This window comes from Callorhinus ursinus, unplaced genomic scaffold, assembly GCF_003265705.2.
Source record: "Callorhinus ursinus isolate GAN/ISIS: 27379988/994484 unplaced genomic scaffold, GSC_fseal_2.0 scaffold1, whole genome shotgun sequence".
In the NCBI taxonomy this organism is placed as follows: Eukaryota; Metazoa; Chordata; class Mammalia; order Carnivora; family Otariidae; genus Callorhinus; species Callorhinus ursinus.
Window position 1 is genome coordinate 134,176,823 of NW_027397063.1, and position 17,541 is coordinate 134,194,363.

Below are 17,541 nucleotides of genomic sequence, written 5' to 3' on the forward strand. Positions count from 1 at the left end.
TATGAATGAATTGGCTAATAAAACAACATAACTATTTTATGTCATGGAATATAGGTTATTATGAATTTGCTGACTTGCCTCTGTAGTTCCCTGTAAGAAAGCATTCTCCTTTCTTTCCTTGGTTCAGTTTAGAGGGAAGTAAGATTGGTAGAATAGCATATAATAGGTGGGGAGTAAGGGTGCCCTTCTTTTGGGATATGCAGGTAAAGTAGATGATGTACTGAAAATGCAGAGCTTCCTTGGCCCAGAAGCTTGCCTGCCAAAGACAGAGACATTTATTCTGTACCAGCAGTTTATCTCTGTTGCTCTTCTTTCTTGGTATTAAGAAATTTTAAAATAGATGAAACTTTGGTTTTGGTTAAAAACAAATAAAATACATCTTGTGTTTCTTACAGATTATATTTTACTCTCTGGATATAGCTTTTAATAATTTCCACTTTTGGCTAAGGGAGGTATCAGTTGGAAGAGAGATTTTATATGCCAAAATCTAGACCCACTCCTGAAGGAGAAAAAAACTTAAATATGGTCTCTACTGAAAGGAGATTAATTGCACTTAAAAAAAACCCTATGGGTAACAGCATAGAGATTGTGACCATTATTTTGCTCAGCACATTGGGTACTGCAGTTGTGTAGTATAATCTGGAGAGATGATACCTTGTATCTGTAAGAATGGTCTATATCAGTTCTGTTCAGTAGAACTTTATGTGATGGTGCAAATGTTCTATGTCTTCCAGTCCAATGTAGCAGTTAGTAGGCATGTGGTTTTGAACATTTGAAACAGGGCTAGTGTGACTGAGGAACTGAACTTTTTAATTTTAATTAATTATTTATATCAATTATATTTAAATTTAAATAGCTACATATAACTAGTGGCTACCATCTTGGACTGCACATATTTACAATTAAATCTGGAATTAACTGGAGTGAAAACTGCCTCACTTCAGGTTCTGAATTTGTCACAGAGTAACTGAACAGCCTCAAAGAGTCATTTAAACTCTTCACATCTCTGTATTCTCATCTTCATTATGGGGGTAGTAATAATAGCTACCTCCCAAAGTCCTGAGATCATCTAAATAAATCAATATAAAATTCTTAGAACAATGCCTGGCATATAGTGTATGTTCAATGAATATTAATCATTGCTACTCTTATTAATTATTTTATAACCTTTTGTGAATATTTAATTACTAGGAACCAAAAAAGAGGGATAAATGAAATAGGTCTAAAGTAATAAAAGGATAATGCTATGATATGGGGTTAAACTTTAGGTGACTCTAGAGGAATGCGCGAGATTTAGACAAATAGAAAATAATCATAGGATGCCATATGTTCCAAGTTTCTTTGGACAGTCTCCATTTATACCTTGTGTCCCGATATAATTATCAATGACTCCCTCTTTTGCTCTTAAAAGTACCCCAGTTTGTAAGATACACTTTAGAGTCACCCTAGAAAAAGGCATAAGAATGCAGCACAGACATTCTAAGTAAAGGAAGGAAGACAAAATAAGGTATAAATTCAGATGTCACCGTGGTGTGTCAAGAGAGGTGGACAAGCACTGGGAAATAGAGCAAGTCAGGGTTAGATAGGGGCTGGAGAGACATTATGGATGTGGAATGAAAGCCTCGATAAAAAAAATCACATTTTACTGCACTTGTTCTTTATGCTATTATTATTATTGCATTGCTCCTAAGTCAACATAGATTTACTTTCAGAAAAAGTAAATTCTTATCTAATTGGACTGAATCATTTAGTGTATCAAAAAAGTCTTAAAACCATTTGGTGTTCTGATTTGCCTTCTATTATTGGTAGTAATTTTTGTTATACATGACTTGAAACAAAATGCTTCATTTCTTTTTTTTTTAAAGTTTTTTTTTAATGTTTTTATTTATTTATTCATGAGAGTCAGAGAGAGAGAGAGAGAGGCAGAGGCAGAGGGAGAAGCAGGCCCCCCGCCTAGCAGGGAGCCCGATGCGGGACTCAATCCCAGAACCCTGGGATCATGACCCGAGCCGAAGGCAGATGCTTAACCATCTGAGCCACCCAGGTGCCCCCAAAATGCTTCATTTCTATCACCCGTTAGCTACTAGTAACCAAGTCAGGAATATGATTGGTTAATGTGGAAATTAGTCAGTGCAGTGGAAATGGCTCATTAAATTTGTTTTCATGGCTAAAGAAGAAAACTTTGAAAGTGTTCATTTAGTTGCAATAGGGTACTAGGGCAACATATCTTATAGTGGTACCCTGTAAGCTGCATCTACTGGTCTTCATTCTATTTAGGATGGCATACATAATAAAGCTAGGGTAACTAATTGTTGATAATATTACTGATTGTAGTTTTAGGGAAACAGATTATTGGATTAGGAAACATAGAATATTAAAAAAATAGGAAAAGAGTCAAAATAGAGATTATGGGGAAAAAACTAAAAATAATAAAATAAACATATCTTATAAGGTATAAGAATGTGACTCAAGTGTAATTGTTTGACTCTTTGTAAGATCTCATCTTTATCTCTGATTGCATTTGGAATTGAGATGCTGACCGTTGGCTCTCCCAGAGCAGTTATGGTGACCTGTTCTGGGTTTTCAGTCTTTCCCAGAGATTCTAGCCCACTACAAAAGCAAGTATTTGAGTTGATCTCTGAGATATACCTGGGACAAATAGAACAGAGGTCCTATCCTGGGATTATAGTCACTTTTGATATTTCTGGGGAATTCTAACAATTACTGCTTGTAGCATAGATGACATTGTAATCTCTACCTTGGGTACCAATCATGGCTCTTTTTTTTTTCTTTGCATGAGGACTCAATCCTTATTAATATTGGAATCATGAGCTGTTGGGGTTATTTTGTAAGTGTAGACTTGAACTTTAAATGAAAGCCCTAAGTTCCTCAAATTTTGAAATGTATTTTAATTTTGCTTATTTTTCCTTAAAGAGATCAAGAGTTGGCCAAATTGAAAGATGGATGGGAGCAAAGGCCAGATGTCATCGGCATTTGGAGAACTGAGCAATCTTTATAAAAGGCCATTGCCATCACTTATAGCAGACGCTCTTCTCTAGCTTGTAAATTCGTTAAAGGAAATAGTTTATTATAGGTCCTTGAAAGGAACAATAACTAGTTTACTTGTGTTTCCAAGAATTTTAAATTGTTGAATTTTAAAATGTCATTTTAAATTGAATTTTAAATGACATGAATTTTAAAATGTCATTTAATATCCAAACCTCTGAATGGAATTCAATGACTTTAGATTAATCCTATTTGTAAATAGCACAGAGCAATGTGTGATTATGCAATCTGCTGAGGTTTTTAAAAACTAATATTTACTGCAAAAGTGAATCTCATCCTAACAGAATTTTAATAAAACCTCACTAGTGATTTGTAAGTACCTTGAAACTAATTAGTCATTCAATCCACAATGATTGTTTCATCAGTGCTCAGTTATTACTTTTTGATTCTTGATGAAAATGACAAACCACAGTTCTAGTGACAGAGTTTCATCCCAAGAATAGTGGATCCCATGCTTAAAAAATAAACAATTGACTCTTGTAGCTCCCCTTTAAAGGTACATACTCCAACTGGGATTGAGAGAGTAGTGTTTCTTTTAAGGATCTGCATCATGATGATGCTGACGAAAATAATAAGATCAACAAGTATTTATTGAGTATTGACTCTGCCAGGAACTGTGCTAAATACTTTATATGTAATTTTTATACTAAAGCCTCACAGCAGTCTTATGAGGTGAGATCATCGCAATTCCTATTTTACTCGTGACTAGAGGTTTAAGTGCCTAGTTAGTGGTCGAGCAGGATTCCCAGAGGGCAATGTGGAGCTCTTAAACACCAGGTTACCACTGTTGACAGTGGCTGTTACCAAGACCATTGACAGAGAATGTGCAAGTGATTGCCTTTTGTGAGGAGTCTTATCCTTTATTGCTCATTTCCGTATCTGATCTGTGGGTAGGAAAAGAGAAGTAGTGCAGGTTTTCACCAAACTCTATTATAAAAGGTGTAATTGAAACAATTGTTTTCTATAGTCGTATTCTAGATCATGGAGAGACAATTGCCTAGCATAAAATTGCAAAGCTAGCATATATGTGGTTCATGCAACCATGGCTAAAATCGCACATCTTGCCTTAGACATTCATTTAGCTGCATTTATTCTTGCTCGCATGGACAATATTTGTACACACCCTCATTCGAAGCTATTATAGGCACTCCAGTGACTGCTACAGTTCTTGCCATGTCTACTTGTTCATGTTGTGTTCACACTAGAGGAGTGGTCTGCAGAAGCAAGGTTATGTGGAAATTATACTGTCTGGGAAAGGAATTCAATAGCTTGCAGCAGTGTTATCCACCGAGCAATGGATTGCATGTGTACGTGCAGGCTAAATAATGTATGATTTAAGACAGGAATGTGATTTGTATTCATTTTTGGATAGTAAAAGACTTGGCATGTCAGTCCCATGGGAGACTTTATCCAGGGCTTTACCCTTGAGTGGATAAAAGAGTACAAATTCTATTGCACTGGAGATGAATAAAAACAAATTGGGGAGACCATCAGCAGAACAGACTGCTGTGTGATGGAGTCCAAGACTACTCCAAAAAACCACCAGACCAACTGCTTCAGGATCCTGCCAGCAACCAGATGCCGGGAATAGAATTGACTGCACTTTGGCATCGAAGCCCTGTGATTCCCAGCCAAGGGGAATTGCATGCAAAAAATATTTAAAATTCTCTTTGTAAAAGAGTTATGTTTTCAATAAGAGGAAGAAGTATGTTTCAAACCTAGTCTGCTGCAGATGATATTTGGCATACCAACGTCTTAGTTACGGACTGTAGAGGCACAGGGAGGTGAATACCATATCTACTTGGGGGTAAGAAGTTGAACTTTGGTGGGTGGGGGGGTTTTTCAACGAAGTGGGTTTTTGGCCATTGAGTTACTATTATTATTCCATGAGGGGTACTGTATTGGTATTAGTTCTTCAAGGAGAGGGGTTGGATCTGTTAAAGGCAGTGATTATCAAGTAGGAGCATTTGAAAATATCTGGAAATATTTTTGCTGACCACAACTTGGGGGGAGGGTAGTGCACCTGTCATCTAGTAGTAAAGGACAGGGGTGCTGTCCTTCAGTGCACAGGGCAGCCCCCCACAACAAAGGATTATCTTGTCCAAAATGTCAATAGTGACCAGTTTGAGAACTCCGGTTTAAAAGGAGCTAGCTAGTAGGTGTGTATTACAGCCCTGCTTTTTTTTTCATCTAATAGGTTTGATACTGTACAAAAGATGGTTTTTAATGATTTGCTCTACCCTATTGATATGTGAGCAGCACTTATTGGATATATCAACTGCTTTCTGCTAAAACGCAAAAAGAGGAAAAACAAACAAAACTATAAGTCATATCTTTCATATCTATAAATTGGTAAATCCTCCAAAATACTTAGGGGTTAAAAACACAATGAACCTCCCTCCAGACCTACACACACAAATCAAACATTTTATAAGAATGTAGGAGGACCCAGTTGATTCACTTTTCAAACTTGAAAAATGAGGCATATTAACAAAGCACACTAAATGAACCAGCTGTTTAGGATGATCTACAAGCCAGTTCATTTTCCTGTTATCAAATAACACACCATGAATCTTGACAAATGAACCCACTTGTTTGACATTATTTGAAAAACTCATAACAAGTTTGCTTCTGATGGTCACTTGCCCTTTGAAATTAAGTTTTAAAATGGACTTCATTTAAATTCCGATAGAGGAAAAGGCTTATTATTAACCCCCATTTTGGCTGTCTGCTGTTTATCCTCACCCTACTTTGTCTCCTCCTTGTACTTGGATGCACCAGAGCCTCAGTGTCATCCTCCAGAGTTCACGGTCGGAAAGCCGTTTATGTTTTTGGTGCCCATGTCATTAGTACATGACGTTCTAGAGTGTGGAGGGGGGACTGCGTGTCTTCTGGAGTCCACCTTCCTAGGTACAAGTTGGGGCTCCGGCTGCGTGACCTTCAGAAGGTCATCTGCCCGTTTTGCCCTTCCGTTTTCCCATTTGTGAATGAGAAGAGTATTATTTGCCTCATTGGGCTGTTACATAAAAATGCTTAGGAAGCACACCACCAATGCTACCTGTGATTATTAGAATCATTATCTTCCAAAATGCATGTCAAGACATTTTATTTAATTTCCCAAAGAGGACACTGGTACTGATCCACTAATGGGGCAGCCCCAACATGTGGTTCGGAGGGCTTTCACCCCCATCCTGTGACACCTAACAGACCCTCCCAGCCACGCCACTCTGAATAAACATTTGAGGGAAATCTGCGTACTTGCCAAGCATGTGCAGGTTCAGGAGAAATGCGATCTCGCTCCTTCAGTTGAGTGCCATCTGAAGACCCTCTTCTGAAAATGTGCCCTTTTGACTGGTTTTAGCCAAGCTGACACTGCAAATTCATAGCAACTCCCTGCCCTGCCATAGTGCAGCATTACAATGCTCAGTAACCCCCTCTGTAAGTCACTGCTCCTAAATAGGATTTATAAAATGTGACTTTGAGCAATATAGCAAAGTCAGTTTTATCTGAGGGAAAATAAATTCTTTTTTTTACTAACATTTTAAAATGTCTTCCTTAGTGCCTCAAAATGCTTTAAAAGCTAATCGATGATAAAATCCCAACTCCATCTAAAGACAAAAGAATTGAGAAAGGAATCAGAGCCACTTTTAATTAGGAAAGTGGTTGCTGTGACCCATTAACCTCTAAAGATGATTGCTCTTTTTTTTTTTTTTTTTTTTGAGATGCTGTAGTTTGGTCATTTGTCTTTGGCACCAGGGCATACAACATTGCTTTTTGCTTTTCACCAATTAATTCATTTAGGCCTTTGCATTTGTCAGACATTCCGGGAACCTTCTGCCAATGTTTTGTTGATGAAAGGATATATGTTTGGAAAGTTGGGGGGGGGATTTATAATTCTTAACACCAAAGAATGATTTACAATGCAGACCGCTACCTGAATCATTCAGTATATCATCAAAGGATAAATGAAATTTAGGGAGAGATGGGCACTGGGTCTTAAAATCTGTGTGTTGATTTGGCTCAGTAACACTGGAAAAGTCTACCTCTTTCCGCAGAACTTCTAGAACTCACAAACAAGAATATGATATGGAAAACCACTTTTGACTGTGTATTTTTTTTCAACCGGCTTTTGAAATACATCATTTCTCCACAACAGTCTGGTGCTATTATCTCTATTTATAAATTACATACTGCATTTCCATGCATACAATTTCCCTATGGTCCTCACAACTTCGACGTGCTTTTGACTGTTTTGTTTATTTATTTATTTTATCCTAGTGAATACATCGGGCACTTTGGAGGGCATATTTAGGCACCATGTAATTTACTAAATGGTATTCTGGCTGTGGAAATGCTTGTAAAGACCCTTGGAGGGTGGTGGGGGAGAAGTAAGTAAACACACATTGAACATCCTGTAGAGGATGCTTTCTTATTTGATCAATCAAGGACTCAGTCTGTGCTGGTCCATCAGATCTATGATACATAAAGCTGAAGACTTTTTTTTTTTTTTTTGGCTTCCTGGTAGTTTTAAAAGCTATGCAGTAGGAAAAACTGCTTTAAACAAAGCCTCATTTTCAAAGAAGCCTGAGTACAGAATGGAATTCAAAGAATTTGGAGAGAGGGGAGGTGAAAGTAGTAACAAACAGCTTTTACAAAGCCCTGGGAAATTAAAAAAAAAATAAAGTACATAATGGAAATAAAAGAAATAATCTGTCCCATTGGGAGATACAGAGACCAGGATGCTACTTTAGCAAGGATGTGTTGAACACCTACTAAGTTCAGGACTTGTAAAGAGATAGAGCTTAAGTGTCATGGGGCGTGCAAGGAGCAAAACAGAATTTTTTCTTTTTCTAAGATTTTATTTATTTGAGAGAGAGAGAGCATGCACACGTGGGGCAGGGGAGGGGGATGAAGCAGAGGGGAAGGACAAGCAGACTCTGGGCTGAGCATGGAGTACTACCTGGGGCTCAATCTCACAACCCTGAGATCATGACCTGAGCAGAAATCAAGAGTCGGATGCTTAACTGACTGAGCCACTCAGGCGCCCTGAAACAGAATTCGTAGTTCAAGGAGGAATAGTTTTTCATGCAAGCCCAAGAAACTTCATGCTGCTTTATGCAGATATTAAATTCCAAAAGGCAATGGATGTATTTCATTTTGTTCAAACATTGGGGACAGAAAGTATTCTCCTGCATAATTTGTCGTAAAATTCCACATTATAAATGTTGGTAACAAATGAGGTAATACCTAAGAAATGGTTGAGGAAATGTTTATTTCAAAGGAGGAGGCTCTGGGTTTTGCTCCTGTCATGTCTGTTGTCCTCCCCCTCCCCATTCCTTAAAGAAACTGCCCAGGACAGTCTTGACTAGTTTGTGTTTGCATGTGGTCACTCTGTCTTATGCTCTCCCTCACTTTCCTCCCTAAGAGGAGAGCAAGAGGGAAAAGGTTTCAGATGGTAGAGCTGGTGCATCTGCAAGGTGGACGAGACCCTGACCTTGGAAGCAGTGGGAATTCAGAGACATGGAAGCTTCTATCAACCCCTCAGAGATTTTGGTAGCTGACTTTATTTTGAGATTTAGAATTAAGGAACAGATGAAGCTAATACTGAGGCTTCTAGCACAGGGGTTGATGAATGTCAGCAACACGGAAAGAAATGGGGTCGTTGTGCTGGGTGGCTGGGGTGGAGAATTGGGAGATGAGAAGGCAGAGATTGTGAGTTTCATTTGGCACACTGTGTCTAAGAGGCATTGTCCTACAGCAATGTTTGGAATGTTCCAAAGTTTGGAAATATTGACTGGGGCAAATCTGATAATTCTGGAAGGTATAAAACAGACTATTATAACAAGAGACAAGGCTGGATACTGCTAAAACTTGGCCTCTTCTTGCTATGGGCTAAGGGTTGCATTCATTCAGTTATTTATTGTACACAGTATAGCCTAAGTATTTATTAAGCACCTACTTGCTGTTTGGTAAGTACATATCTCCCACTCCTGATAAAACAGCTAACGTGTCTTCAGGTTAAAACATGGCTAAAACTTTCCCCACTGGAATTTTGATAAATGTGTTCATCGTGCCTTTAGGTAACATTGTAGGTTATGATTGAGTATATCTGGGATAGTTATATAGACTAATATCACTGGCAAGACAAGTAAGAACTACAAATATTATCATCATTATCATTAATATTGATATTATTCTTACATTTTTGTTATTGCTAACATTTATTAACTTACTAATTTCCAGGAATCATTTTGTTTACATTAGCTCATTGAGTTTTCATAGACACCCTGTGACATACTATTGAGAGTACTATTTTTATCCTCCTCATATTAATGAGAATGTTGAGTCTCCGAGAGGTTAAGACACCATCCAAAGGTCACACAGCCGGTAAGAGCACAGCAGGACGCAAACCCAGATTAGTCAGTGTAATTTTAGAACTTCTGAAGATTTGCCTATGGGACAAAGAAATAATGTATAATGAGTAATATATCTACTAATTCTGGCATATATAGTTATAAAGACCCTCGAGTTGCTGGGGGTCATTCTATCTTTTTATTTTCTTATAAAATAGTTTGACAGGTTAGAGCAGTAGTTCTCTACTGGGGGAGATCCCCACTCCCCCTTCAGAGGACACTTGACAGTGTGCAGAGACCTTTTTGGTTGTCACAGCTGGACGATGGGTGCTACTAGAATCTGATGGGTAAAGGACAAGAATGCCATTACCATCCTGCTGGGCGCCTGGGTGGCTCAGTTGGTTAAGCGACTGCCTTCGGCTCAGGTCATGATCCTGGAGTCCCGGGATCGAGTCCCGCATCGGACTCCCTGCTCGGTGGGGAGTCTGCTTCTCCCTCTGACCCTCCTTCCTCTCCTGCTCTCTATCTCTCATTCTCTCTCTCTCAAATAAATAAATAAAATCTTTAAAAAAAAAAGAATGCCATTACCATCCTGCAATGAACAATGGAGGCTGTACAATGGAATGATCATGAAGGGCCCCACAACAAAGAATTATCCCCTCCAAGCTGGAGTGCTACCTAGATTGAGACCCTAGAATAATTGAAAGGGAATCTTGACTGTAGTGAGAGATTTGTGGCTCCGTATTACAAACAAAGGGCATTCACCATGAAGTAGCAGCTTTGGGAGTGGGAGAAAGAGGTAAGATAGATTCATCCATCCGGTCGATCATTCATAGGTTCACTATTTATACAGTGATTTCTGTGCATCAGGAATTATGTTGGAGAGTGATGGTGAAGACAATAATAGGAGGAAGTGTGTCATTCCGTGTTTTGTTTTGCTGGAGAGAAGGAGGGAACAAGGAGTAGAGACAAAGGCAAAGATGTGTGGCTGCTGAAGCGAACTAGGAGCAGGGCTTTGGTGCTAAGAGTGAATGAACTATGGTTCTAACAGGGAGGGAGGTACCGTGCTACTTTACAGGCCTATGGAAAATCCCAGCGGACTAGCTCAGAAGCCATACACCACTGTTGGGAGCACCTGCGAACTTCTTTTTGTCCCACTTACGGCCAACGTACACCGATCCAAATGCAGGTCCGGGGTGGGGGGAGCAAGTGATGTTCTCAGAAGTACGCAGGGTGGGGATATAAAGATGTGTGTGCATGTGTGGGTCAGAGAGGCCGGGAAGCTTGCCTTGCTTTCGAGGTGCGTTGCGCTGCTGGCCTGTGAATGCGTGCTGGCTTTGTTTTTGCAGTAACAGCCTTTTCTGTTTCCAGCAGTCCTATGCACCAGCTCCCCACCCCATGGCTCCTCCCAGCCCCAGCACAAACAGCACCAGCAACAGCAGCGGGGAACAGTTGAGTAAAACCAACCTGTACATCCGAGGCCTTCCACCAGGCACCACTGACCAGGACCTAATCAAGCTGTGCCAACCGTAAGTGTCCCTCTGCTCCCCCGTTCCTCACCCCCACGTTGCCCTCTGTGCACTCCAGCCACACAGGACTTGGGTTTGCCCTCAGTATACCCCTTTATTGGTGCCTCGTGAGAAAAACTCTGCGAAATGGGACTCAAGTTTGAGATCTAAGTCCAGCTTAAGTTAGCAAATGGGATTTGTGGACTTTTTGTTTGGGGGGCCTACCTGGGACTACGGGCAGATATGCAGGTATTGACCAGAAGGACGGTGAGCAAACATTAGTTGGGTCTTCGAACCCAATGTGGCTGGCAGAATCAGTGATGAATCTCATAAAGATAGCTGCTTTTTTTGGAGAAGTGTTAGCGAAGGGAATCTCAAAAACTTCGAAGTGGTAGGTTTCAGGATGGTGACCTCCCGTGTTGCCAAGTTTTTCTGGCCAGTTCTTGGTAAATAGAAGTTCATCCAGGACCAGGTAGTTGGGGAATTATAAAACTAATACTCTGCTTTCCTTGAAAACATCTCCTTCCACCTCCAGTGAAGCTATTTCCCACCAAGGCCAAGAACCATACTCAGCAAGTAGTTTTGGATTTGTGAGGAAATGTGGTAGTGATGAAACGCCCTTCGGAAATGTTTTTGTTAATCTCTTATCTACCAACACTTAGGTTATTGACTCTCTTATTTCTGTGCAAATAGAATAAACATATTTAGCTTTGCCCTCCAAATGAAATTAATAATGGATAATGAATTAAGACCCATGGACCTGTATTCTTAGATTGCTGTCTGATTATTTTTAAAGTAATATCAGTACAGCTATTTGTCATTTGAATATGCCTTAGCTGGGTATTTTTAAATTTGGGGAAACAATTACTCAATTTTTCTTCTTCTCTTTTGCAATGCTTTCACAAGAAGGTTGAAAGGATATTTATTTTGTAAATTTTCCAACCTCTAAAATATTGAAAGAGGAAAACAAAGTGAAGAGTATTTATTTGTCTTTGTTCTGGATTTTAAGATTGGGAACAAATATCAAAACACCAGGAAGTGACTGATAAACCAAAACCCAAATACATAACTCTATAATCAATTGACAAAGCAATATATGTGATTATATGTGGATTACAGTGGTTGGGGAGGGGGGCTGTTGCCATTGACTACTTGATTTGTGAAGGAGTTAGGGCAAGACTTGGAAAAATAAATATTTACTTAAAAGCAGTAATTTAAACAAAAGGAATGTGCCAGGGCTAAGACATATAAATATGTTAGGTTTTGGTCGGGAAAGGTTGGGGTTGGACTTGGAAAGTAAATAACTCAACTTTTTCCTGTTGTTGTTAGAAAAACCTAAACTATTTTGAAAAGTAAGGACTTTTAAAAATGTGAAAGATTGTGGACTTTATGTTAAAAGCTTCAGGAGAAGTATCTCTTAATGGATGCTGATAGGAAAAAGGGTAGCTATTGTCTCTGACTCATATTAGAATCTCACTTATAAAAAATATTGATTGGCTTAAGGAAGATATTTTCTCTTTGCTCTATAACACTCAGAGAACTTGTTGAAGCACAGATTTCTGGGCCCAAGAGATAATGATTCACCAGGCCTGGGGTGGAGACCACGAATATTCATTTCTAACAGGCTCTCTGGTATAGTTGCTGCTGGTTTTGGAGAAGGAGCACTTCTCTCTTCAATAATACGGAAACCACTGACTATTTCTAAAGTTTGTGAATTTTACTTCATAAAATTTATGAAGATAGTTTATAAAGGTAGTTGAGGTAGAATCTTGTGCATTAAAACCCACTCAGCCACCGTGTGTGATTTTGAGGCAAATAATTTACTCTCTTTGAGCCTCAGTTTCCTCTTCTAAAAGAGTGAGTTGACTTTGATCATTTCTAGGTGTCCCTGTACTACCAGTGGTGTGAGAGCTGCCTCTGACTGGTGTATTAGGATCAACTGTTAAATATTCAAGAATTCCATGTGTGGTGTGTTCTAGACTCAGTGGCTTGAAATCAGCCATGGTGGGAGTATTTCCATTACAGGAGCCAGCAAGCTCTAGAAGTAAGGGCATTTTAAATTTTATCTTAGGATTACAGCTTTGTAATAGAGCTTGAAGTCCGGAATTGTGATGCCACCAGCTTTGCTTTTATCAACATTCTTCTGGCTATTTGGGGTCTTTTCTGATTCCATACAAATTTTAGGATTATTTGTTCCATTTCTTCGAAAAAAGTGGATGGTATTTTGATGGGGATTGCATTGAATGTGTAGATTGCTCTAGGTAGCATTGACATCTTCACAATGTTTGTTCTTCCAATCCATGAGCATGGAACGTTTCTCCATTTCTTTGTGCCTTCCTCAATTTCTTTCATGAGTATTCTATAGTTTTCTGAGTACAGATTCTTTGCCTCTTTGGTTAGATTTATTCCTAGGTATCTTATGGTTTTGGGTGCCATTGTAAATGGGATCGACTCCTTAATTTCTCTTTCTTCTGTCTTGTTGTTGGCCTATAGGAATGTGACTTATTTCTGTGCATTGATTTTATATCCTGCCACTTTACTGAATTCCTGTATGAGTTCTAGCAGTTTTGGGGTGGAGTCTTTCGGGTTTTCCACATAAAGTATCATATCATCTAAAAGAGTGAGAGTTTGATTTCTTCTTTGCCGATTCAGATGCCTTTTATTTCTTTCTGTTGTCTGACTGCTGTGGCTAGGACTTCTAATACTATGTTGAATAGCAGTGGTGATAGTGGACATCCCTGCCGCGTTCCTGACCTTAGGGGGAAAGCTCTCAGCTTTTCCCCATTGAGAATGATATAGACTGTGGGGTTTTCATAGATGGCTTTTATGATATTGAGGTATGTACCCTCTATCCGTATACTCTGAAGAGTTTTGATCAAGAAACGATGCTGTACTTTGTCAAATGCTTTTTCTGCATTATTGAGAGGATCATATGATTCTTGTTCTTTCTTTTATTAATGTATTGTATCACGTTGATTGATTTGCAGATGTTGAACCAGGCTTGCAGCCCAAGGATAAATCCCACTTGGTCATGGTGAATAATCCTTTTAATGTACTGTTGGATCCTGTTGGCTAGTATTTTGGTGAGAATTTCATCAAGGATATTGGTCTGTAATTCTCCTTTTTGTTGGGGTCTTTGTCTGGTTTTGGGATCAAGGTAATGGTGCCCTCATAAAACGAGTTTGGAAGTTTTCCTCCCATTTCTATTTTTTGGAACAGTTTCAGAAGAACAGGTATTAATTCTTCTTTAAATGTTTGGTAGAAGAAGCCGTCTGGCCCTGGGCTCTTTTTTGTTGGGAGATTTTTGATGACTGCTTCAATTTCCTCAGTGGTTATAGGTCTGTTCAGGTTTTCTATTTCTTCCTGGTTCAGTTTTGGTAGTTGATACATCTCTAGGGATGCATCCATTTCTTCCGGGTTATCTAATTTGCTGGCATAGAGTTGCTCATAATAGGTTCTTATAATTGTTTGTATTTCTTTGGTGTTGGTTGTGATCTCTCCTCTTTCATTCATGATTTTGTTGATTTGGGTCCTTTCTCTTTTCTTTTTGATAAGTCTGGCCAGGGGTTTATCAATCTTGTTAATTCTTTCAAAGAACCAGCTCCTAGTTTTGTTGATCTGTTCTACTGTTCTTTTGGTTTCTAGTTCATTGATTTCTGCTCTGATCTTTATTATTTCTCTTCTCCTGCTGGGTTTAGGCTTTATTTGCTGTTCTTTCTCCAGCTCCTTCAAGTGTAGGGTGAGGTTGTGTATTTGAGACCTTTCTTGTTTCTTGAGAAAGGCTTCTATTGCTATATACTTTCCTCTTAGGACTGCCTTTGCTGTATCTCAAAGATTTTGAACAGTTGTGTTTTCATTTTCATTAGTTTCCATGAATTTTTTAAAATTCTTCTTTAATTTCCTGATTGACCCATTCATTCATTAGTAGAATGCTCTTTAGCCTCCATGTATTTGAGTTCTTTCTGACTTTCCTCTTGTGATTGAGTTCTAGTTTCAAAGCACTGTGGTCTCAAAATATGCAGGGAGTGATCCCAATCTTTTGGTACCAGTTGAGACCTGATTTGTGACCTAGGATGTGATCTCTTCTGGAGAATGTTTCATGGGCACTAGAGAAGAATGTGTTTTCTTGCTTTGGGATGGAATGTTCTGAATATATCTGTGAAGTCCATCTGGTCCAGTGTGTCATTTAAAGTCTTTATTTCCTTGTTGATCTTTTGCTTAGATGATCTGTCCATTTCAGTCAGGGGGGTGTTAAAGTCCCCCACTATTATTATATTGTTGTCGATGTGTTTCTTTGCTTTTGTTATTAATTGGCAGCTCCCATGTTAGGGGCATAGATATTTACAATTGTTAGATCTTCTTGTTGGATAGACCCTTTAAGTAGGATATAGTGTCCTTCCTCATCTCTTATTACAGTCTTTGTTTTAAAATCTAATTTGTCTGATATAAGGATTGCCACCCCAGCTTTCTTTTGGTGTCCATTAGCATGGGAAAAGGTTTTCCACCCCCTCACTTTCAATGTGGGGGTGTCTTTGGGTCTAAAATGAATCTCTTGCAGACAGCATATCCTTGGGTCTTGTTTTTTAATCCAGTCTGATAGCCTGTGTCTTTTGATTGGGGCATTTAGCCCATTTACGTTCAGAGTAACTACTGAAAGATATGAATTTAGTGCCATTGTATTGCTTGTAAGGTGACTGTTACTGTATATTGTCTGTGTTCGTTTCTGCTCTTTGCTGCTTTTAGGCTCTCTGTTTGCTTAGAGGACCCCTTTCAATATTTCTTGTAGAGATGGTTTTGTGTTTGCAAATTCCTTTAGTTTTTGTTTGTCCTGGATGCTTTTTATCTCTCCTTCTATTTTCAATGACAGCCTAGCTGGATATAGTATTCTTGGCTGCATATTTTTCTCATTTAGTGCCCTGAATATATCATGCCAGTCCTTTCTGGCCTGCCAGGTCTCTGTGGATAGGTCTGTTGCCAATCTAATATTTCTACCGTTGTTCGTTACAGATCTCTTCCCCCAAGCTGCTTTCAGGATCTTCTTTTTGTCTCTGAGATTCGTAAATTTTACTATTAGATGTCGAGGTGTTGACCTATTTTTATTGATTTTGAGAGGGGTTCTCTGTGCCTCCTGGATTTTGATGCCTGTTTCCTTCCCTACATTAGGGAAGTTCTCTGTTATAATTTGCTCCAATATACCTTCTGCCCCTCTCTCTCTTTCTTCTTCTGGGATCCCAATTATTCTAATGTTGTTTCATTTATGGTATCGCTTATTTCTCGAATTCTGCCCTCATGATCCAGTAGTTGTTTATCTCTCTTTTTCTCAGCTTCTTTATTTTCCATCATTTGGTCTTCTATATCACTAATTCTCTCCTCTGCCTCATTTATCATAGTAGTTAGAGCCTCCATTTTTTATTGCACCTCATTAATACCCTTTTTGATTTTCACTTGGTTAGATTTTAATTCTTTTATTTCTCCAGAGAGGGTTTCTCTAATATCTTCCATCCTTTTTTCAAGCCCAGCTACTACCTTTGAAATCGTCATTCTGAACTCTAATTCCGACATCCCTGGCGGTCGGTACTGCCCCTTGTTCTTTTTTTTTGAGGTGATTTTTTCCGTCCTGTCATTTTGTCCAGAGGACAATAGATGAATGAGAGAACAAAATGCTAACAGGGTAAAAACGACCCCAGAAAAATATACACTAAACAAATTTGAAGAGCCCTGAAACCAGGGGGGTGGGGGAAAGGGAAAGAAAGGAAAAGATATTTTCTATATCTTCTTAAAGATCTATAAAAAAGATTTAAAAAAAAAAGAATATGATCAGGCTGGTGCATAGATCAGTGCCACACACTAGATTTTGGGCATATTTTGGTCTGTCAGAAGAAAGTGCCTCCCAAAATTTTAAAGAAAGCAAAACTTATATATGTACAAAAATAAGGGTAAATATAATGAAGGGATGGAATATGAGTATAAAGATGAAAATTATAAAAGATTTTATAAAAGGAATTGATAAGATAAGAAGTTGGTTGAAAAAAGAAAGAAGAGGAATGAAAAAAAAAAAGGAGAGGATGTGATCAGGCAGGAGACTAGAACAAAGCCATGCACTAGAGATTTAGGGTATATTTTGGTCTGTTAGAAGAAACTGTATCCCCAAATTTTTATAGAGAACAACTTATATATATATATATACCAAAAATAAGGTTTACTACTAGGAAGGGATAGAATATGACTCTAAAAATGAAAAATAAAAAAGATTTTTTAAAAAGGGATTGATAAGATGTTGGTTGAAAAAGGGAAAAAGAAAAAGTAAAAAAAAATTTTTAAAAATTAACTTTGAAAGACTAAAGAATCATGGGAAAAAAGCCACGAATTCTATGTGCAGTATCCCCCTAGCGCTGGAGTTCTCCTGTTCTCATTGATCGGTAAACTTGGTCTTGGCTGGCGGTTCTTGCTGATCTTCTGGGGGAGGGGCCTGTTGCCATGGTTCCCAAGTGTCTTTGCGGAGGCGGATTTGCCCCGCCCTTGCCGGTCTGGGCTATGTAATCTGCTCGGGTTTGCTCTCAGGAGCTTTTGTTCCCTGCAAGCTTTCCGTACAGCTTTGGAGGACGAGAGTGAAG

At 38.8% G+C, this 17,541-nt stretch overlaps 1 protein-coding gene across 9 annotated transcripts in view; it reads left to right on the forward strand.

Moving 5' to 3' along the window:
- RBMS3 (RNA binding motif single stranded interacting protein 3) overlaps positions 1-17,541 on the forward strand; it is a 1,359,336-nt gene that overhangs the window by 758,149 nt on the left and 583,646 nt on the right. For 7 of the 9 annotated variants that reach the window (XM_073901133.1, XM_073901139.1, XM_073901145.1 and 4 more), the window contains one exon: positions 10,791-10,948. In XM_073901133.1, the coding sequence (XP_073757234.1) occupies positions 10,791-10,948 (158 nt within the window). The remainder of the gene's footprint in view (positions 1-10,790; positions 10,949-17,541) is intronic. The other 2 variants (XM_073901118.1, XM_025883316.2) reach the window with 1 other exon arrangement.